General features: G+C 39.5%; 1 protein-coding gene across 1 annotated transcript in view; it reads left to right on the top strand.

Annotated features, from left to right (window-relative positions):
* The first annotated feature begins 1,958 nt into the window (after nt 1-1,958).
* The window catches only part of LOC101059842 (putative uncharacterized protein encoded by LINC01387), an 80,219-nt gene continuing 58,284 nt past the window's right edge, over nt 1,959-23,893 (top strand). The window contains exons 1-2 of the mRNA XM_003953253.6: nt 1,959-2,153; nt 4,177-4,264. Coding sequence (XP_003953302.1) covers nt 2,045-2,153; nt 4,177-4,264 — 197 coding nt within the window. The 5' untranslated portion in view covers nt 1,959-2,044. The remainder of the gene's footprint in view (nt 2,154-4,176; nt 4,265-23,893) is intronic.

Below are 23,893 nucleotides of genomic sequence, written 5' to 3'. Positions count from 1 at the left end.
CTTGTGTTCGATGGTCATTGTATTTTAACAAAAGCCATTAGTCTTTCCTCCATAATCTCTTCTTTCTTTTCTTTTCCTCAGGGGCTGAGATTGCAATGTCACTGTTCTTAAAACTGTCTGCTGTGTCACTTCCGAGTGTAACCCCTGGAGACGGGCTCTCAGAATCACCTGTGAAGGCGGAAGCCAGTTTTGGCTGCTCCAGCGGATTTAGGGATGCCAAGTAGGTGGCTGTTGTAGATGAATCTATCTTTTGTAAGATAAGTAGGCAATGTCCTGCTTGTTGATATATGCCTCAGAGAAAATGTTAAACCGGGTGGGGTGTGGGGTGTATGTGTATGTGTTTATCTCTGCCATTGTGTCTTCTCTGATGTACAAAATTCTTATAGGACAAGGCACTTAGCCAAATCTCTTTAGCAGATTTTCATAAAGTTTTGTGACTTCTTTGTGGTTAGACCTGTTTGAAAAATGTTTTTCCCCCACTAGCCTTTGCATAAAACACAGAAATAGCATATCAGCAGGCTTTTTATGCAGCTTGGCTATGATTCAACAGTTCAAAATGTCCTTATTTCAAACTGGCCTGAGGGAAGTCTGGCTAAAATCAAGACTTTTGGGAGACAAGTAACATGACACTAAACAAATTCTGAAGCTTGCTGTTTATCTTTTTTTCCATATTGGTTTCCCTATGTGTATTTTTTTCCAGGCTGTCTGGAACGAAGATGATTTTTTTTCTTTCTTTTGCCTTCAAGGAGACTCTGTAACATGGTACTTGGTGACAGTGGCCATCAGGAGAGCAAGGGACAGGCAGACAGGAGTGAGGGCTGAGCCGAGCCAGCCCAGTGGGGCTTATTAACCCAGCACGCTTTACCATGGCTAGAGGTGTGCCTTGACCTTTATACTAGAAAATTTCCTACAATCCTAGGCATGGAGCAAAAAAAGCCAGACTCCATTTTTAGAAATTGAAATATAAAGAAAATTACTTACTAAAAAAAAATCTTAAAACAACCTTTTCTATCATATTTTAATTTCTATTATCCATAGAGGCACATGCCACAGTGCAGGGATAAGGTGGCTTTTATTGATTCCAAACAAGGATTATTCTTTCATAGATATTTTCTATGGCCTATACACATGGCAAACAGGTTTTCTAAACCTGAAATGTGCCATATAGTGGTGTGGGATGGAATTTTTAAAACTAACACTAGCCAGAAAAATCTAAGTAATATGGTCCTTTGGTTTGGGTTCCCTCAGAGGCAGATCCTGAGACAAGGATCTGCAAATAGTTTATTTGGGAGATGAACCCAGGAAACACTGGTAGGGGAGTGGGAAAGCGAGACAGGAAAGGGAAAATAAAGCCTGTAAAGTCCCCCAGTCACTGGCAGGCAGCATAGAGCACGCCTCAGAGTTATCCCATTGACGGGTGAGACATTTGGGGTGTGTATCCACCAGCCGTTTATCGGCTTTTGAGGGCTGCTTCTAGAAAGCAGCACTTCTACAAAGCAGCACTTTGGCTTGCTTTGTAAGGGAGATAAGAGCTAAGTGTATTCCTGCCATCAGAAAAAAAAATAATCCCTCAGGCAGAGTCACAGGTGTTCATGGTAAGCAGCCTTGTGGTGTGGAGGTAAGGGGTTGGGGGAGCAGGCAAGGCCCCCACTGCAGGGCTCCATATGACTACTGTGCACAAAATGCAAGTCATTGGCCAGTTGAAGAGACTGCTTCCTGTGGGCTCTTCTCTTCCCCTCACTCACCTTTATTTGTTTTGTGTTTATACAGAACCCCACACCTAGACCATGCCTGGGACTTAGGTGTTCAAACAAAGTTGATGAATACATGAATGAATGAGTTAAATTTTACATAAGCTGAGAAGACTTTGTTTCTTTGGTTCTTCCCTTTCCTTCTATGGATAACTCAGGGATAATACTAGGACTCACTTCAGACTGGTCCAACAGCTACCAGGATGAGTATTTCAAAGCTCTCTGGGTCCTGGGGATGAGCAGTGCCCTCTCATCCTGTAATAATTGTGGACATCACACACTGATGTACAGACATGGTGCCAGCGCCTCCCTTCTTTGGGGTCTTGGAAAACCCGGTGCCACAATGGGATCTAAGTATCCTTGGATCAGTACAGATTCGTGTTTCTCACACCGAAGTTCAGGGTAAGTTATGCTTAGATGTGTATGGGGATTATACCTGGAGCACGCAGAAGAGCTCTTTGGTGGTGACATTCAGGTCTCATCTGAACCTCCACTGAGAACCCACGGTGTGCTGAGCAGTGTTCCAGGTGCCTGTACATTGATTACAGCATTCAACCTGTGAGATTGCACAGGAATTTCCATTCATGGGAAGGAGAACCATTCTCAGGGCTGCTGCTGCTTGCTGGTTGTTTAGAATGAGTTATGAAGACCAACAGGGTCTTAAGATGGGCAGTTGGGAGACATATTTTGACAACGCAGAATTGTCTTCATTGAATGACATCAGGCAGGGCACACCAGCTCCAGCTGGCCATGCTTCTCCACCTCCCACAGTGGGTGGGAGCCCAGTACCTCCCTTACCGAGGCTTCTCGCCTGGACTACAGGCAACTGGGTTTGCATCCTCTGACCTACAGCCTCCAGCAGTGTACGTCCCCAGCAGTCTACAGAGTGATGTGTTTTGTTTTGATCAACTCTCTCCATGTAAACACCTCTTGCTTTGCTGGGAGTAAAGTGGAGGGAAACTGGGGGATGAGTGGGAAAAGGGCAAAGTGGTGGGAAAAAGAACCTTGTAGCTCATCATCCTAGCTTGAGGACCAGCCTAAGCACACTATGGGCCCAGATTTCATATTCCTTTTAGGTCTTGCAACTTCCACCCTTCCCCTCCTATCACGCCACACTTACCTAACTCCGAGATACACTTCTCAGCCTCTCACTCCTGAAACCCTCCTCTTTGCTCTATCCTAAAATTTAAAACCCAGTCTTTATTTTGCTCCAGATTAAAACCCAGACCAAACTCCCACCCCGAACTCCACCCCCTAAGCAGGAGGCTTCTAATCACAAGAGTGTACTAGGGATATTTGGAAATAAATAAGTAAATACATATATATATACACACACATATGTAAACACACATGTATATATGTGTATATATAGTGTATGTATATTACACATATATATGTATCTATGTGTGTATATATGTGTACAGCCAGTGGAGGGGTGGGGAGTCAGTTCTGGCCCTGTCTTCAGGGAAGGGGAGACTGCATGGGTCAGGAAAGTCTAAGGGACCTCCACCTCTCAGGGGTGGAGTGGGTGCCCTTCTTCTCTGTAGAATAAGAATGCAACTTGTACCTTAGTTTCTGGATTTTAATATATCCTAACTGAAATACAACAAGTTGTGAAGCTGAGAAATTATAGGCAGCTGATGGGCAGTGGCAGGAACTGGGAGATCAACTATATGTTTTGTTTTTGTCTGTTTTTAGTTCAGATGAATGTCAAGAGGGGTATATGATTAATATAGGGATAAAGAATTAGAAAAAGGAAATATTTTGTAAGCATTGTCTGAAAGTAGCAGACAGCCACGCAAACCTGTGGTGGTCCGATCCTAAACAGGGAGTGTTATACATGCCTTCATAATATGGAAGAGTTTACTCAACACTTGAAACTTTCCAACCAGCATGAGTTCATCCCCAAATCTGCTAAAGCAGCGTTTCCTTTGAAGGGGCACATAAACCCTAGGATGCTAGCATTAGGAAAGTGAGGGTATTAAAACCCAATCCCCTAAAGACCTGTAGACTACCCTGCATAATTGGGGAAAGTAATCCAAGTGGCACACACGGGTGCCTGAACAAATTACCCAGAAATTCACTGCCTTTTATGCAAACTAATTTAATCTCAGAATTTAGCCTTTTTGGCTAAGCTATGCTTCCCCAGGGGAGAAAAAGTGAATTAAACAGCAGTTTTCACCAGGTACACCAGCCTCCTCACTCCAGGAAAAAGTCTACAGGCTGATCAGCAGAACTAAAGGGATCCATTTTACGTGTTTGGCAAGGGGCTTGGTGTTTGCGTTGGCTTCCCTAAAGCAGCCGTTAGCAGCAGTCAGCTTTATAGAGATGGTTACTGCAGAGAAAAATGACAACTGGTTGCAGGCAGCCACCCACTTTTGAGACCTAGAAGGTTGTTCCTGAAATGCTCATTATGCTTCTCCAGACTCTGGCAGCTCCAGGTCCCCTGAGGCCCTGAGGAAAGAGTCACTTGAAGTGAAGTGGACCCTGGTGCTACTTGCAATTCCTCCAAGGTGACATCTGCTTTTCTTTTCTTTGTGCACAAAAGAGATCCAGAAATTAGCATTGTGCCTTATCATATTCTCCCAGAAATTGACACAAAAATATGAAGTAGCTAAAGGCGGTGAACTGGATTGTGGAAGTTGATAATCGATTCCTTGGTGACCCCAAAAGATGGAGAAACTAAGAAAGGCAGTTGAAAGTCAACTAGTAGCTGATAAAGAAATGTTGGGCACATAGTTGTTTCAGAAAACATCTGCCCCTATTCCCTATGTGCTTTTAAAAGATATTCATTATTTTTTAGACGGGGTCTTAACTCTGTTGCTCAGGCTGGTCTTGAACTTCTGGGCTCAAGGGATCCTCCCACCTCAGTAGCTGAGATTACAGGTGTGTGCCACTGCAACCAACTAATTTCTTAAAGATATATAGTGATCTTTGTATTTTTGTATTGTGGTAAAATATACATAACATTAAATTTACCATCTTAACTCTTTTTAAGTGGGTAGTTTAGTAGTGTTAAGTGTATTTACATTGTTGTAAAACAGACCTTCAGAACCTTTCTTCATGCAAAACTGAAACTCTGTACCCACTAAAGAGCAGCTCACCATTTCCCCATCCCTCAGTACCTGGAACCACCATTCTACTTCCCATGAATTTGACACTTCCAGGCATTTACTTCATATAAGTATAATCATACCACATTTGTCTTTTTGTGACTGGCTTATTTTGCTTGGCATAATGTCTACGAGGTTCATTCATGCTGTAGCATGTCCGTGCTGTAACATGTGTCAGAACTTCCTTCCTTTTGATGTCTGAATAATATTCCATCAAATGTAGAGACCACAGTTTGACTATCCATTTATCTGTCAATGAACATTTAGGTGTTTTCACCTCTAGGCTGTTGTGAATAATGCTGCAATGATCACAGGAATGCTAATATCTCTTTGAGCACTATCTTCAATTTTTTGGATATATACTCAAAAGTGGGATTTATGGATCATATGATATTTCTATTTTCAGTTTTAGAGGATTTTCCATATTATTTTCTATGGCATTTGCTCCATTTTGCAATCCCACCAACAATGCACAAGGGTTACAATTTTTCCATATCCTCACCAACACTGACTTTCTGTGTTTTAGAATAGTCATCTTAATGGATGTGAGGTGATATCTCGTTGTGGTTTGGATTCAAATTTCTCTGATGATTAATGATATCACATATCTTTTCATATGCTTGTTGGCTATTTGTATGTCATCTTTGGAGAAATGACTATTCAAGTCCTTTGCCTGTTTTTTTAATTCTGGGTTTTTTTTTTAATTGTAAGAATTCTTTATATATAGTGCCTATTAACCACTCATCAAATGTATGATTTGCAAATATTTTCTATGATTTGCAAAGAATTGTAGGTTGCCTTTCACTCTGTTGATTGTATCCTTTGATACACAAACATTTAAGTTTGATATAGTTCCATGTGTCTATTTTTGCTTTCGTTGCCTGTGTTTTTGGTGTCATATCCAAAAAATATTGCCAAATAAAATGCAGAAAATCTTTCCCCCTATATTTCATTCTAGGAGTTTCACAGTTTGGGGTCTTATATATAAGTCTTTAATGCACTTTGTTAATTTTTGTATATGGTATAAAATAAGGGTCAAACTTCATTCTTTTGCATGCATATGTCTAGTTTTCCCAATATCATTTGTTGAAGAGACTGCTTTTTTTCCATTGAGTTGTCTTGACACTCTCATCAAGGATCATTTGACCATATCCATGAGTTTTATTTTCTGGGCTCTCTATTCTGTTCTATTGGTCTATGTATCTGTCTTCATGCTGGTACCATACTGTTTCTGTTACTATAGCTTTGTAATATGTTTTGAAACAGGAAATGTGATTCTTCCAACTTCCTTATTTTTCAGAAATGTTTTTGGCTATTTGGGGGTCCTTGGGATTTCATAAAATTTTAGAATAAAAATTTCTATTTCTGCAAAAAGTGTCATGGAGATTTTGATAGGGATTGTGTTGAATTTACAGATAATTTTGAGTAGCATGAATATATTAACAACTAATGTTAATCTTCCAGTCCATGAGAATGAGATGCTGTCCATTTATTTTTGTTATCTTTAACTTCTTTCAGCAATGTTTTATAGTTTTTACTGTATGAGTTTTTCATCTCCTTGGTGAGGCTTATTCCTAAGTATTTTATTCCTTTTGATGCTATAGTGAATTGAATTGTTTTCTTAATTTCCTTTTCAGATTGTTCATTGTTAGTGTATAAAAATGTATCTGATTTTTGTGTATTGCTTTTGTATTCTGCAACTTTGCTGAATTTGTTTATTAGTTTTAACAGGTTTTTTGTGAAATCTTTTGAGTTTTCTACATATAAGATCATGTCATCTGTGAACATGGCATCAGAGATTATTTTACTTCTTTCATTTCCATTTGGATGACTTTAATGTCTTTTTCTTGCCTAATGCCCTATCTAGGACTTCCGATACTATGTTGAACAGAAGTGGTGGAAAGGGAGGCTGGACATGGTGGCTCACTCCTGTAATCCCAGAGCTTTGGGAGGCTGAGGTGGGAGGATCACTTGAAGTCAGGAGTTTGAGACCAGCCTGGGCAATATGGCATGACCCTATCTCTACCTTAAAAAAAAATAGCTGGGCCCAATGATGTGTGCCTGCAGCTAGCTATTTGAGAGGCTGAGGCAGAAGGATCACTTGATCCCAGGACCTCAATTACAGTGAACTGTGATTGAACCATTGCAACCCAGCCTGGACAACAGAGTGAGATGCTGTCTTAAAAAGAAGAAAGAGGAGGAAGAGGAGGAGGAGGAAGAGGAGGAGGGAGGAGGATGAGGAAGAGAAGGAGAAGAAGAAGGAAGAGGAGGAGGAGGAGGAGAAGGAGGAGGAGGAGAAGAAGAGTGGTGAGAGTGGGCATCTTTGTTACTAATCTTAGAGGAAATGCTTTCAGTTTTATACCTTAAGTATGATGTTCGCTTTGGGCTTTATCATGTTGAGGTTGTTTTCTTCTAGTCCTAGTTTGTCGTGTGTGTGAGTGTGTGTGTGTGTTTGTGTGTGTGTTTCATGAGTGTGCTCTGGAATTGAATTTACTAGTTTTTTTGGAATATTTTTGCATCAATATTCGTCAGATATATTGGCCTGTAGTTTTCTTCCCTTGTAATGTCTTTGTCTGATGTTGATATAAGGATAACACTGGCCTCATAGAATGAGCTTGAAAGTGGTCCCTGCTTTTCAATATTTTAGAAGAGTTTGTGGAAGATTGGTGTTAATTCTTCTTTTATTTTTAGTTTTTACTTTTTGAGACAAGGTCTTACTCTGCCACCCAGGCTGAAATGCAGTGGTGCAATCATGGCTTACTGCAGCCTCAACCTCCCATGTTTAAGTGATCCTCCTACCTCAGCCTCCCACAGAGCTGGGAGCACAGGCATGTGCTACCACACCCAGCTAATTTTTAATTTTTTGTAGAGATAGAGTCACTCTATGTTGCCCAGGCTGGTCTCAAACTCCTGGGCTCAAGTAATTCCCCCGCCTTAGCCTCCCAAAGTGCTGAGATTATAGGTGTGAACCACTATGCTCAGCCTAATTTTAAATGTTTAGTGGAGTGTTCTGCAAAGTATTCTGGTCCTGGGCTTTTGTTTGTTGGGAGGGTTTTGATGACTGATTCAGTCTCCTTTCTAGTTACTAGTTTGTTCAGATTATGTTTCTTCCTGATTCACTCTTGGTAGGTTCTGTGTTTCGAGAAATTTACTCATTTCTTCTAGGTTAGACAATTTGTTGATGCACAATTGATCATAATACTCTCTTGTAATTCCTTTTTATGTTGTTAGCATTACCTGTAATATCCCATATTTTATTTCTGATTTTAATTTTCTCTTTTTCCCCTCGCAATTTAGCTAAAGATTTGTCAATTTTGTTGATCTTTTCAAAAAAACAACTTTAGTTTGATTGATTTTTAAATTGTTTTCCTATTGTCAATTTTATTTACCTCTGCTTTAATCTTTATTATTTCCTTCTTTCTGTTAGCTTTGGTTTTAGTAAGTTCTTCTTTTCTAGATTCTTGAAGTGTAAAGTTAGGTTTGATTTAAGACCTTTTTAATTTTTTGATATAGGTGTTTACAGCTATAAATGCCCCTCTTAGCACTGCTTTTGCTGTATTTCCTAAGTTGTATTGTGTTGTGTTTTTGTTTTCATTTGTCTCAAGGTATTTGCTAATCCATCTTGTTACTTCTTTTTTGAACCATTGGTTGTTTAAGAGCATGTTTAAAATTCCACGTATTTGAGGATTTTTCTAATTTTCTTTGTGCTTTTGATTTCTAGTTTTATTCCATTAAGATCAGAAAATAATTTTTTTTCTTATTTTTCCTGGATTTATTTTTTTCTTTTGTTTTTTATTATACTTTAAGTTCTGGGGTACCTGTGCAGAACGTGCAGTTTTGTTACATAGGTATACAAATGCCATGGTGGTTTGATGCACCCATCAACCTGTTACCTACATTAGATATTTCTCCTATTGCTATCCCTTCTCTAGCCCCCCACCCCCTGACAGGCCACTGTATGTGATGATCCCCTCCCTGTGTCCATGTGTTCTCATTGTTCAACTCACACTTATCAGTAAGAACATGCGGTGTTTGATTTTCTGTTCTTGTGTTAGTTTACTGAGAATGATGGTTTCCAGCTTCATCTACGTCCCTACGAAGGACATGAATTCATCCTTTTTTATGGCTGCATGGTATTTGATGGTGTATATGTGACACATTTTCTTTATCCAGTCTGTCACTGATGGACATTTGGGTTGGTTCCAGGTCTTTGCTATTGTGAATAGTGCCACAATAAACATACAGGTGCATATGTCTTTATAGTAGAATGATTTATAATGCTTTGGGTATATACTCAGGAATGGGATTGCTGGGTCAAATGGTATTTCTAGTTCTAGATCCTTGAGGAATTGCCACACTGTCTTCCACAATGGTTGAACTAATTTACACTCCCACCAACAGTGTAAAAGCATTCCTATTTCTCCACATCCTCTCCAGCATCTGTTGTTTGCTGACTTTTTAATGATCACCATTCTAACTGGCGTTAAGATGGTATCTCATTGTGGTTTTGATTTGCATTTCTCTAATATCCAGTGATGATGAGCATTTTTTCATATGTTTGTTGGCTGCATAAATGTCTTCTTTTGAGAAGTGTCTGCTTATATTCTTTGCCCACTTTTTGATGGGATTATTTGTTTTTTTCTTGTAAATTTGTTTAAGTTCTTTGTAGATTCTGGATATTAGCCCTTTGTCAGATGGATATATTGCAAAGATTTTCTCCCGTTCTATAGGTTGCCTGTTCACTCTGATGATAGTTTATTTTGCTGTGCAGAAGATCTTTAGTTTAATTAGATCCCATTTGTCAATTTTGGCTTTTGTTGCCATTGCTTTTGGTGTTTGGGACATGAAGTCCTTGCCCATGCCTATGTCCTGAATGGTATTGCCTAGGTTTTCTTCTAGGGTTGTTATGGCTTTAGGTCTTACATTTAAGTCTTTCATCCACCTTGAGTTCATTTTTGTATAAGGTGTAAGGAAGGGACCCAGTTTCAGTTTTCTGCATACGGCTAGCCAGTTTTCCCAACATCATTTATTAAATAGGGGATCCTTTCCCCATTGCTTGTTTGTGTAAGGTTTGTCAAATATCAGATGGTTGTAGATGTGTGGTGTTATTGCTGAGGCCTTTGTTCTGTTCTACTGGTCTATATATCTGTTTTAGTACCAGTAGCATGCTGTTTTGGTTACTGTAGGCTTGTAGTATAGTTTGAAGTCAGGTAGCGTGATGCCTCCAGCTTTGTTCTTTTTGCTGAGGATTGTCTTGGCTATGCGGACTCTTTTTTGCTTCCATATGAAGTTAAAAGTAGTTGCAGAAAAGACATTTTATATAATGTCAACTTTCTTGAATTTGTTAAGATATGTGGGCTATTTTGGAGAATGTTTTCTGTATACTTGAGAAGAATGTATATTCTGCTGTTATTGAGTGAAATATTCTGTATACGTCTTGTCAGGTCAATTGGTCTATAGTGTTATTTAATTCCTTTGTTTCCTCATTGATCTTCTGTCTGGTTGTTCTATTCATTACTGAAAGAGGAGGTCCTGAAATCTCCTGCTATTATGTTGCTGTCTATTTCTCTCTTTGATTCTGTCAAAATTCCTTTCATATGTTTGTGGCTTCGATTTGCTGCACAAATATTAATAATTGTTATATCTTCTTAGTGAATTGACCCTTTTATCATTATATAGTGTCTTTCACTGTCTTTTGTAATTGTTTTTGACTTAAAGTCTATTTTGTCTGATGTTAGTATGGCCACTCCTGCTCTCTTTTTGTTGCCACTGGCATGGAATATCTTTTTCCGTTCTTTCACTTCCAACCCTGTGTCGTCTTTAGATGTAAGTGGCTCTTATAGACAGCATATGGTTGGATCCTGTGACTTTTTATCCATTCGATGACTGTCTTTTGATTGGGGAGTTTAGTCCATTTACTTTAAAGTAATTACTGATAGGGAAGGACTTACTATTGCCATTTTGTTCATTCTTTTCTGTATGTCTTGTAGCTTTTCTCTTCCTCCTTTCCTCTCTTACTGCCTCCTTTGTGTTTCATTAAATTTTTTTGTAATGGCATGCTTTGACTTACTTTTAATTTCATTTTCTGTATATTTTACAGATTTTTTGTAGCTACCATTGCAATTACATAAAACAAAAAAGTTATAGCATTTTATTAAATGTTATAAAATGCTTTTAAACTTAACAGCACACTATTTTATTTTATTTTTTTCTGACTACAAAGACAAAGAAAACAGCGTACTATGTTAAACAGATAATAACCTAACTCCAATCACATACATGCTTTACAAAGCATACAATATGCTTTACAGTATGTGTATAAATATCTTTATACAACACTTAATAAAGTGCTAAATCACCTACTATAAAATCACCATTATTATTGATGCCACAGATATTTGTGTTGTATAAAGATATTTATGCAATAGATGTAGTTTTTAAAATATTTTCATCATTTAAATTCTGTGTACCAAATTAACAATAATATAAGTTATTATATTTATCCATGTCTTTACTCTTGCTTGAGAACCTTATATTTTCTTATGACTCTGTGTTGCTGTCTAAATCCTTTTGTTTCTACTTGAAAGACTCTAGTTAGTGTTTCTTGTAGAGAAGGTCTAGTGGTAATAAACTCCTTTAGGTTTTATTTATCTGGGAAAGCCTTTCATTTTCAAAGGACAATTTTGCCAGATGCAGTATTGTTGTTTGACAAGTTCCCTCTGGCCCCAGCACTTTGAATATGTCATCCTACTTCCTTTGGCCTGCAGAGTTTCTGCTGGGAAATCTGCTGATAATCTTATGAAAGCTCCTTTTGTATGTGATAAGTTGCCTTCCTCTTGCTGCTTTCAGGAGTCTCTCTTTGTCTTTGATTTTAGACAGTTTGGCTACAATGTATCTCAGTGCAGTTTTCTTTAGGTTTATCCCAAAGCTAGTTAGAGCTTTTTGAATTTATTTCTTTCTTCAAATTTGGAAAGTTTGGAGCCATTATTTCTTTAATAAGTTCTATGCTCCTTTCTCTCTCTCTCTCTCTCTCCTTGGATTTCTATAATGTATATGTTGGGCCCACTTGATTGTGTCCCTTATGTCACTTTTCTTCATTCTTTTTTCTTTTTGTTCCTTTGACTGGATGATTTCAAATGACCTGCCTTCAAATTCACTAATTTTTTTCTTCTATCTGATCAAGTCTACTGTTGAACCCCTTTAGTGAATTTTTTAGTCAGATATTTTTGGGGTTTTTTTTTTTTCAAATAACTGTCTTTTAAAGGAAGAATAAAAACTCGATTGGTTTTTTTTTTATAGTTTACATCTCTTTGTTGATTTTCTCCTTTTGCTCATGCATAGTTTTCCTGATTTCTTTTTAATTGTGTATATATGTTCTCTTTTTCTAAAGCTCATTGGTCATCTTTATGACTGTTATTTTAAATTCTTTGTCAGGGAGTTCATAGATTTGCAGTTCTTTTGGATCAGTTTTGAGAGATTCATTTTGTTTTGTTGATTAGGTTGTGTTTTCTTTTTTCATTTTTATGCCTTATAATCTGTTGAAATTTGGGCATTTGAAAAATCAACCATATCTCCCAGTCTTTACATACTGGCTTCATGCAGGGAAGGCTTTCACCCATCAGCCCAGCTAGAGGTTCTAGGACCTCTCAAACCTTTTTTGATCTCTTGCTTCCCCTGCTGTCCACCTGTGGAACTGCAACTCTAATGTACAGCTTGCCTCTTTTCAAGCATCTTCCAACTCTATCATTGGTTCCTTTAGTGCTCCAAGTCAGGACAGACAGAAGCCAGTTTCTCAGGCAGCCCCCAGACAATCCAGAATGTTAGAAACATGGTCTACTCTTTTATTTTTATTCTGAGGGAGGAACCTTAGTATGGAGGTTTTCCTCTTGGTTGTCCTGTGCTATGCTGTGTAGAGGGAGAGGCACTGATGGGCACACATGAAATGCATGGCACACATGCATTTTTCTATTTGCTGGAATCTCTTCTTGGTTTTACCTTGGCCTGCATGCTGTAGCTTCTCAACGGGTCTCTAGAGTTCTCACAAAGGTATTCTAGTCCATACATTGCTATTAGTTCCATGTCTCTGTGGCAGAAGGAGGGCCTGGAGCTTTCTAGTCCATCTTGCTGATGTCACACCTGGATATTTTTTTCAGTTCTGCATTTTAGCTGCAATAGATTCTCCTTATGAAAACCGTTTCTTCTTTTGTTGTGGAAAAGATGTCTGAAGAAGTTCTCTGCTAGTCCCACCTACTCTAATAATAGATGGAGGAAGCATGGAGCTACTGAGCCTCGAAGGCTCCCTACCCAACCGTGTCCCTTTCTTCCTTGAGTCACTCATGCTACCTAAAACCACCACTATTATTTCCATACACAATATGAATGGGAGAAGAAACAATTAAATTATTAGAACTCATCACCAGCTAAGTAAGAGGTGAGGTATGTATTTTCTCTCTCTCCCTCTCAATTACTGTAGGTATTACTTACAAAATAAACCTGTTTTCCAGCTATATAGACTCTCATTAACAAAACACTTAACACATTATTTTCCTTGCCCTTCCCACTGGAAGACAGTACAGCCCTGCCTTTCTTCCATGCTCCTTTGAATCGGAACAGTTAATAGCATTTTTGGGGTTTCAGGTGTGTGAAATGGGCTGCCTTGAAACTCCTCCATAGACTCTTGCTTTAAATGAGTGGATTATGGTGGAGACAGAGGGTCTAAAGTCTGCGTGTGAGCTTTTGATCTCACCTCAGAAGGGTTTTAAGCCAGGTCGTTGGAGCAGGACCCAGAGAGGAGGCTAAGTATGTGGTCCCAGGAGGGATGGAGATCTGGGCCTCACCCACAGACCACCTGGTGGGGAGATGCTGGTGTGGAGATCTCTGGCAGCCTGGCACTGACCACAGAGGTCCAGGGATGCTCTCCCTGAGGGCACATGGTCAGCATCACCAGTTCTTGCTCTGATGAACTACAAGGGGCCAGAGGAGAGGCTTTTCAGCACTGAGCAGGATTGTTGAGTAAATGCCATTTTCTTGGGCCATCTGAGTTCCCTGTCCTGGCCACATAGGAGTGGAAAGGGAGTCACAAAAACATGATGGATATTCCACTTTCTCTCACCTTGGCAAGCTAATCATAATTTAACGTAGAAAAATTAATTATGTACTATTTATTACTCCTCAAGAACTGTGTGACAAAATACATGCTTTTATAAATGGAGCTATAAATTGACTTTTTACTTAGTACTGTACTAGGATTATCACTTTGTAACATTAAATATTCTTCTAGAACATGATTTTTAATGACTACATAGTATTTTATGGATGATCTGTCTTTTGAAGGAATAATTTGATTATGCCATTTAAGTGTGGGGTGGAGAAGAGAGCTTTCTGGCTCTAGGAAGGGAGCTACATGGGCATTAGCTCAGAGAACCCATCAAAGGACTGTCCTCAGTGCCACGTGTGAGCCCAGGTTCATCTGGGTTCTTAGCTCAAGCTGTGTTTTATTATACCAGAGACTTTTTGACCACAACTTACATTGAAAAATACATTTCTATGGCTACCTAGTGATTTTTAAACTAAATTTGTTGAAATTTTGCCTGACAGTGCTAAGGGAAGAGGAGTGTAAAGTGAGTGCACGTGTTAAAGTTTATATTGCGTTTCCAGGGAGGGCCTCACAGAGATGGTGGATTTGAGTCAAGACCTGGTAGAAATTAAGGAGTGAGCCAGGCACCTGTTTAGGGGAGAGGCTTCCAGGCATGGGAGTAGAAAATGCAGAACTTCTGCAAGGGGAGCATGCCTCGTGGGTTTGAGGAACAGGGAGAAAGTCAGCGTGGCCAGAGATGGTAGCATAGAATGACAGCAGTGGACAATAAGGTCAGAGTCAGGAGCAGGTTGTATAGGGCCTTGTAGGCTACTGCAAAGATACTGGCTTTAACTCTGAATGACATGGGAGTTAGTAGAGGGTTTTATTTATTTATTTTGAGATGGAGTCTCGCTCTGTCACCCAGGCTGGAGTGCAGTGGTGCAATCTTGGCTCACTGCAACCTCCGCCTCCCAGGGTCAAGTGATTCTCCTGCCTCAGCCTCCCGAGTAGCTGGGATTACAGGCCTGCGCCACCATGCTGGCTAATTTTTTTGTATTTTTAGTAGAGACGGGGTTTCACCATGTTGGCCAGGCTGGTCTTGAACTCCTGACCTCATGATCCGCATGCCTTGGCCTCCCAAAGTACTGGGATTACAGGCGTGAGCCACCACACCTGGCCTTAGTAGAGGGTTTTAATCAAAGGAATGAGATGTTTTAACCATTATGTTGAGAATATAGTATAGAAGGGAATGTGGGTAGTGGGTGAGGATGCAAGTAGGGAGACCAGTTAGGAGCCTAGTTCTATAATACGGTGGAGACAGAAGGCAGCTTGGACCATCATGGGAACAATGGAAGGGATGAGAGGAGGTACTTCAAAGAGGAGAGAGTGAACCACCATCTTCAGTACTGCTGATCAGCCGAGCAAGATGAGGGCTGAGAATTCACCATTGAATTTTGAATTTAGAAATGTAGACATCATTGCTGACTTTGACGATAGCAATTTTGCTGGAATAATGGGCTTGAAACCCTAAGGGAAAGACAGTTAAGACAGAATGGAAGGAGAGAAATGAGAAAATGTCGTACCACTTTCAGGGAATTTGCTTCAAAACGAAGGAAAGAATTGAAGCAGTAACTAGGGGGATTAGTGGGATCAGGAAAGGTTTTATTTTGTTTTAAAGTGAAATGATTGTTGGCCAGGTGTGGTGGCTCATGCCTGTAATCCTAGCACTTTGGGAGGCCAAGGCAGATGGATCACCTGTCAGGAGTTTGAGACCAGCCTGGCCAACATGGAGAAACCCTGTCTTTACTAAAAATACAAAAACTAGCTGGGTGTGGTGGCACACACCTGCAGTCCCAGCTACTTGGGAGGCTGAGGCAGGAGAATCACTTGAATGCGGGAGACAGAGGTTGCAGTGAGCCGAGATCACGTCACTGCACTCCAGCCTGGGCGACAGAGCAAGACTCCATCTCAAAAAAAAAAAAAAAAAAAAAAAAGATTGCATGTTTCTGTGTATAACAATGGGAAGATTCAGTAGAGAGAGAGAAACAGATGATACAGGAGATTATATATTAAGGAAAAAATTTTCCTGAAACATTACCTTTGGCCATGCCATGCTATGCGTTCTGATGCTTTCAATCCTTTTTCAGTCCTTCCATTCTATTGCATTCTATGCTGGTCATGCCATACTACACTGATTTCACAACTCGAGATTTGAAAAAAGCACTGTACCCATCTTGCTGCTTAATTTAAGTTCCCTCCTCTTCCTTAGAATAGTCTTTCTTACCATGGAGGAAGCCTTTGCCCAGAAAAGTCAGGGCAGGATGCTTTACAGACACTTGGGAAACTCAAGAATAGTTTCTTTTACAGCCTGACTGTGCTGACAGCCTGAAGCTCAGGAGCTGTCCAATTTGATTGTTTAAATAGGACTTTTCAGCTAACACTGCCTCCACTGACTCCATTTGTCCAAAGCCGGCCATATACATAGGCACTAGCCACACCTAAAAGACCAAGAAAACAAATAAGAATTGATTAAATATTCATCTGCCTGATAATAGTGTTTGTTTTGTGCAGCTTTAGTGTTTGTTTTTGCCTCCCTAATATGAATCTTGGGCATTTTAACACACTAAATTGCTATTTCAAGATGAGTGGTAGGGTGAAGCTTTTTTCCTAAGGGAACGAGATTTTCTTGATTTTATATGTGTGAGAATGTTAAATTAATTGTTCCTAATGGTAAAACAATAAAGGATAATGCATGCATAAAAACTATAAAATAACAGATACGTTAACAATTAAAAGCATTTTTAGAGTATAGCCTTCTCATGTACACACACACACCCCCCCCAACCAAATTATTTCGTAATTGAAGCCTAGCACTCAACAAATACTCACTAAATACATGACGCAATGAATGAATGAATGAATGCGTTACTTACCTCATGAAAGTATAACATTTGACTTAACTTGTTCAGCTTAGGTTTTCTTTATTGTCTCCCCCCACCCCGAATCTATATAGAGAAAAGAATATTGACAAATCTCAAATGGGCTGTGATGTGAATACATATTATAAAAATTACTATGAACTTTAAAGAAGAAGGTGTTTTTAGAATGATAATACCCTTTTGCTATGTTTTTGCTTCGCCCCAAACCATCCAGTAAGGTGGCTAGTGATAAGAGCAATATTCATAAATTCTTATCTTAGATAAGAAATAAAACATTCTTATTTAAATGGAATTGAATTTGAAAATGCAAAGATGTTGAACTTGAGTAAACTGGGTTATTCAAATTTACATCAACACTGTAATCTTTTTTAGTGTGTGTGATGGAGTCTCACTCTGTCACTCAGGCTGGAGTGCCATATTGCGATCTTGGCTCACTGCAACCTCTGCCTCCTGGGTTCAAGCAATTCCCCCTGCCTCAGCCTCCCAAGCAGCTGGGATTATAGGAGCCCACCACCACGCCTGGCTAATTTTTGTATTTTTTAGTAGAGACAGGCTTTTGCCATGTTGGACAGGCTGGTCTTGAACTTCCGTCCTCAGGTGATCCACCCACCTCGGCCTCCCAAAGTGCTGTGATTACAAGCATGAGCCGCCGTGCCTGACCAACACTACCATCTTTGATTTCATTCCTCCTCAGGTTGAGACATCAAGATGACATTGCTTCAGAACAGAAAACCAAGTATACAAATAAGCACCAAAAAGTTTTACTTCCTGTGAGAATGCAAATATGCGAAGGACTCCTAAGTTTGGACTTCCAGATTGCAGATTGGACTTCCTTCTCGTGTGTAAGGAGGGCTTGAGCTGATGCCACTGGGCCACCCTTGGTCGCATACCTTGAATTAATTTTCCAAGGAGTGATGTGTTTACAATGGCCTGTCTTGCCCAGTTGCACTTGGGACAAAACCCACAGATTTCTGACATGACCTGAGTAAGAAGTCCAGCCTATGGACACTGGGTTGAGTAAAATAAAAGGATCAAAGTCGGCATCAAATGCACTCATTAAGCTCCATGAGCACCAGCCTGTCATCAGCTAAGTTAATTTGGGAGACACTAGTCTAATTGTCACCTACACATACAGGCCTATGACCTGGGAGAAGGCCAAGCCTTGCGGATGGGAATGCAAGAAGGGAAGCAGGAATAGGAGGGATTCTGGATGGAGATAACTATTATCTTAGTTTATTGGGGCCAAGTGACAACTTTCCAGTTATTGCAAAGAACTGGATAGTGAACAAGGACACACAAAGTCAAAACCACCATGATGTGGACACCAGACCTGTGGAGTGGGAAATACCAGTCTGCACTGGTCACTATTTTACAGGCAAAACTTAATTGCCCCATTCAGGAGAACACCTTTCAAAGGCAAAGTGCCTGACTGAATAACTGGGACTTCAGTTCAGCTTAGCCAAGCATACCCATTCCAAAGCCTTCACAGACCTTTATAAGGATCAGCCAGTTTGGCTTTTGAAGATGAAAATTGCAATTGGAATGAGAATTTTATTTCTTTCATTTGTTACAATGTGCAGGCAACTCCACACATTTCATAGGGTCAGCAGTGATCCCCAAATTAAAATTTTACATCTTTTACTCAATACCAGCAATAGTGGGCATACAAGGAAATGTAATGGAGAAGGAACAGCCTTCAGATGAAGGTGAAGCTTTATTCAAACCTGCCTTGACTGCTTTTAGCAGTGTGACTTTGAACAAGTTATTGCAATTCCTGGTTCTCACTTTTCTCATATGTAAAATAAAGACAGTATCTACCTAGTATGATTGTTGTGAGGAGCGAATAAACCATAAAAACACTAAAACAGCTCATGACTCCTTAATAATGGCAGAGCTGTTGTCATTACCCTGTATTTGTAGTATTTCTTCCTCAAAGCGAGGCCTGGAGACCTTCCCACACCATCAATCTGGATCAGTGAGTCTTAGACCTGGCTGTGAGTGAAAATTGCCTGGAAGCTTTTACAAATACCCCTGACAGGTGCCCACTCCAGAATGATGGAATCAGGATCTTTCCGGGTGGGGCCCACATATTTTGTAAAGCTTCCCAACTGATTCTTATTTGTAGGCAAGATTCAGACCCACTAGTCTAGGTTAATTAGCAATAGTCCCCCCAACACACACAGACACTTATGCCCATTTCTTGAAACTGCTATCCCTAGTCATCTTTGGTATATAATCATATCCTCTGTGAGGGGAGATAATTTGACCTACTCTCTTCCTATTTAGATGCCTTTTATTTCTTTCTCTTGCCTGATTGCTCTGGCTAGGACTTCTAGTACTGTGTTGAATAGGAGTGGTGAGAGTGGGCAACTTTGTCTTGTTCCAGTTCTCAGGGGGAACACTTCCAGCTTTTGCCCATTCGGTATGATGTTGGCTATTGGTTTGTCATAGATGGCTTTTATTATTTTGAGGTGTATTCCTTCAATGCCTAGCTTGTTTTTTAATAAACTAGGGTATTGAACTAGGGCTTTTAACATGAAGAGATGTTGAATTTTAATCAAAAGCCTTTTCCATTTATTAAGTTATTGATTTGCATATGTTGAATCAACATTGCATCTCAGGAATAAAACCTACTTGATCATGGTGGATTCGCTTTTTAACGTGCTGCTGCATTCAGGAGAGGATTTTGGCATCTTTGTTCATCAGAGATATTGGCCTGAAGTTTTCTTTATTCATTATGTCTCTGCCAGGTTTTGGTATCAGAATGATGCTGGCCTCATAGAATGAGTTAGGGAAAAGTCCTTCCTCCTTGCTTTTTTGGAATAATTTTAGTAGGATTGGTACTAGCTCCTTTTTATATATCTGGTAGAATTTGGCTGTAAATCCCTCTGGTCCAGGGCCCTTTCTGGTTGGAAGGCTTTTTATTACTGATTCCATTTCAGAGCTCAGTATTGGTCTGTTCAGGATTTCAACTTATTCCTGGTTCAATCTTGAGAGGTTTTATGTTTCCAGGAATTTATCAATTTCTTGTAGGTTTTCTATTTTGTGCATAGAGGTGCATAGAAGTGTTCATAATAGTCTCTGAGCATTTTTTGTACTTCTGTGGGGTCAGTGATAATGTCACCTTTGTCGTTTCTGATTCAGTCCATTTGGATCTTCTCTTTTTCCTCTATTAATCAAGCTAGCAGTCTATCAATCTTATTTATTCTAAAAAAAATCTTTGGTTTCATTGATCTTTTGTATGAATTTTTATGTCTCATTTGCATTCAGTTCAGCTCTGATTTTGGTTATTTCTTTTCTTCTGCTAACTTTGGGGTTGGTTTGGTCTTGTATTTTTTAGCTTCTCTAGATGTGATGTTAGGTTGTTAATTTGAGATCTTTAACTTCTTGATGTAGGCATTTAGCAATATAAACTGTCCTCTAATGCTGATTTAGCTGTGTCCCAGAGATTCTGGTATGCTGTAGTGTTTTTTTTTTCTTTCATTCACTTCAAATAATTTTTTTATTTCTGCCTCAATTTTATTATTTATCCAGAAGTCATTCAGGGACAGGTTGCTTAATTTCCATGAAATTGTATAGTTTTTAGAGATCTTCTTGGTACTGATTTCTATTTTTATTGTGCTATGGTCTGAGAGTGTGGTTGGTACAATTTTGGTTTTTTGAATTTGTTGAGAATAACTTTATGGCTGAGCATGAGGCCAATCTTAGAGTATATGCCATGTGCAGTTAAGAAAAATGTATATTATGTTGTTGGGTGGAATACTCTGTAGATGTATATTAGGTCTGTTTGGTCAAGTGTCAAGTTTAGGTCAAGTGTCGAGTTTAGGTCAAATATCTTTGCTAGTTTTCTGCCTCAATGATCTGTCTAACACTGTCAGTGGGGTGTTGAAGTCTCCCATTATTATTGTGTGGTTCTAGAAGTCTTTTCATAGGTCTCTAAGAACTTGTTTTGTGAATCTAAGTACTCCAGTGTTAAGTGCATATATATTTAGGATAGTTAAGTCTCCCTGTGGAACCGAACCCTTTATCAGTATGTAATGTCCTTATTTGTTCTTATTGAATGTTGTTGATTTAAAGTCTGTTTTGTCTGAAGTAAGACTAGCAGCCCTGCTCTTTTTTGTTTTCTGTTTCTTGATAGATCTTTCTCCATTCCTTTACATTGAGCCTATGGGTGTCATTGAATGTGAGATGAGTATCTTGAAGACTAACTGTCCTTAGCTTCTAAAGGACTCTATGTTGCAATACATTTTTTTCTTTTTTTTTGAGACAGGATCTGGTTCTGTCACCAAAGCTGGAGTAGTGGCATGATCATTGCTCACTGTAACCTTGAACTCCTGGGCTCAAGAGAACCTCCTGCCTCAGCCTCCAGATTAGCTAGGACTATAGGTCCTTGCCACCATGCCCAAGTAATTGTTTTTATTTATGTATTTTTTTAGAGATGGGGTCTTACTATGTTGCCCAGGCTGGTCTCAAATTCCTGGCCTTAAGCAATCCTCCCACCTTGGCCTCCCAAAGCAGTAGGATTACAGGTGTGAACCACTGCACCGAGCCTTCCAATGGTCTTTTTATTTTTAGTAATATTAGTTTCTAGAATTCTATAAAACAAGAAAAACAAAATTCAACTTGAAATTCTGAAGTTATCCTTCCTTTCACCTCTTAATGTAAATCTAACACAGATTCCACTTTTAGCAATTAAAATTCATTTTAGAAGTACCTACACTGCTGAACATTTGATGAGACTAAAAATTATTTTCTAGGCTGGGTGCAGTGGCTCACGCCTGTAATCCCAACACTATGGGAGGCTGAGGTGGGTGGATCACTTGAGCTCAGGAGTTCAAGACCAGTCTAGGCAACATGGTAAACCCCGTCTCTATTAAAAATACAAAATTAGCTGGGCATGGTTGTGCATGCCTGTAATTCCAGCTACTCAGGAGGCTGTGGCACAAGAATCACTTGAACCCAGGAAGTAGAGGCTGCAATGAGCTGAGATTGTACCACTGCACTCCAGTCTGGGTAACAGAGTGAGACCCTGTCTCAAAAAAAAAAAATTCTAATGATGATATTTACATTTTAAAGGCAGGATTTCTTTTAATGTGATTTTAAAATGGAATGTTTTACATTTTTATAAAATCATTATTTTGTGTATGCTCATAAAAGATGAAATATTTTAAATGTTTTAAATAATTTGTACATATTTTTAATAGTGGTCTAGCAGTTTATGTACACATGTAACTATATGGAGTAGGTGGGGTGTAGAGAAGGAGAGAATTGGAAAATATATAATTATAAAATATGTCAACCTGTATTTTCATCATAAGGACAAACAATATTACACTATATAGTGTCTTCTTTTCATTTGACTCATCCAGTTCTTATTAGTACATGATATATTTTTATAATTTGAATTTAGAAAAAGAAAAACTGATAAAGACAATTGTATCAAGTTGTGTTTGGAAGCATATAGCAGAAGATATGACAAAAAAATGTCATAAGCAAGTATATTAGTTTCCCAGGGCTGCCATAACAATTTACCATAAATTTGAGGGCTTAAAACAACAGAAATTTATTCTCTTATAGTTCTGGAGGCCACAAATGTGAAATCAATGTGTCTGCAGGGCCATGCTCCCTCTGAAGACTCTACAGGAGAATCCTTCCTTGCCTCTTTCAGTTTCTGGTGGCTTCGGGTGTTTCTTGGCTTGTGGCTGGATCACTCCAATCTCCACCTTCGTCTTCACTTGGTCTTTATTGTCCTTGTGATAGAGGCAGGAGGAAGACAAATGCCTAGGCAGATAGGGAAGGGTCCCTGGTGAAAACCCCACCTTCAAGCCTAAAACAGCCTGAAGGCTGAAAGATCAGACTGCTGGTCCCAGATGAAACCTGCGATCCAGAGGGAGAATGTCTGCCCCAGTTTGCCTGCCCTTTCCCCATTGATTCTTTCTGAATAATGCCTTTTAGCCAATTGAATGTTGCCTTTCCAATACTACCTATGGCTTGCCTGGGCATGCCCACGTGTGCACTGAGGGAATGGGGTGGAACTACCAGGAATCCGCACCTTATGCGGGGAAGAGACTGGCCTCTTCAGCTTTTGTATGGTGACCCTGATATTCAATTAGAGAGGTGGAAACCTGTTGGCAGGACTCCCTCTCTTTGCTGAGAGCTTTGTTTTTGCTTAATAGATTCTGCCCTTTTCACCTTTCAGTGTGTCCACATGCCTAATTTTTCCTGGTTATGAGACAAGAACCCAGATTTAGCTGAACTAAGGAGTAAAAATCCTGCATCACTTGTGTCTTCTCCTCTTCTGTCTCTTATAAGGGTACTTGTCATTGTATTTAGGTTCCACCTAGATAATTCAGGAAGAACTCATCTTGAATTCCTAACTTTATTACATCTCCACAAAAAACCCTTAAAAAAATAAGGTCACATTCATAGGTTCCAGTGTTCAGGATGTGGACTTACCTTCTTGGGGGTCACCATTCAACCCACAACAACAAGTAAAAGGCTTATTTATCTCCAGTAACAAGAAGTTCTAGGAGGGCTGCCTCTTTCCTCCTTTCTTCCCTACTGGAGTGCAAACACTTTCATCTCAGGTTTTGTAGCCTCATGATTGAATGTCATTTCCTCATGATAGCTTGATTGCATGTTCAGCAGAAAAAAATGGGGAAGTAGCAAAAATTCCAAAGGATACAAGTGAATGAGGTCTGGCCTTTTCATAAAAGATTTCCTGGAAGTATAACCCAGTGACTCCAACTTGCCTTTCATTGACTAGAACCAGATCATGTGATCACCTCTTGCTACTGGCATTCTGGAAAAGTAAACATTTTGTCTTCCCAACTCCTGTAATAAAAGAAAGCAGGAATAAAAGCAATTGTGAATGGCTTTTGGGTGACCAATCCTCACTATTCAAAGGGAGAACATAATATTGGCTCAAGACCTAGATCTTTCAGAAACTGCTCAAATGACATGCTCTCTGGGACTGGACTAGAATATCCCCCTTCCATATGTCAACACTATTTA

The sequence above is a fragment of the Pan troglodytes genome, chromosome 17 (genome assembly GCF_028858775.2).
Source record: "Pan troglodytes isolate AG18354 chromosome 17, NHGRI_mPanTro3-v2.0_pri, whole genome shotgun sequence".
Classification (NCBI taxonomy): Eukaryota; Metazoa; Chordata; class Mammalia; order Primates; family Hominidae; genus Pan; species Pan troglodytes.
This window is presented reverse-complemented; position numbering and strand designations above follow the sequence as displayed.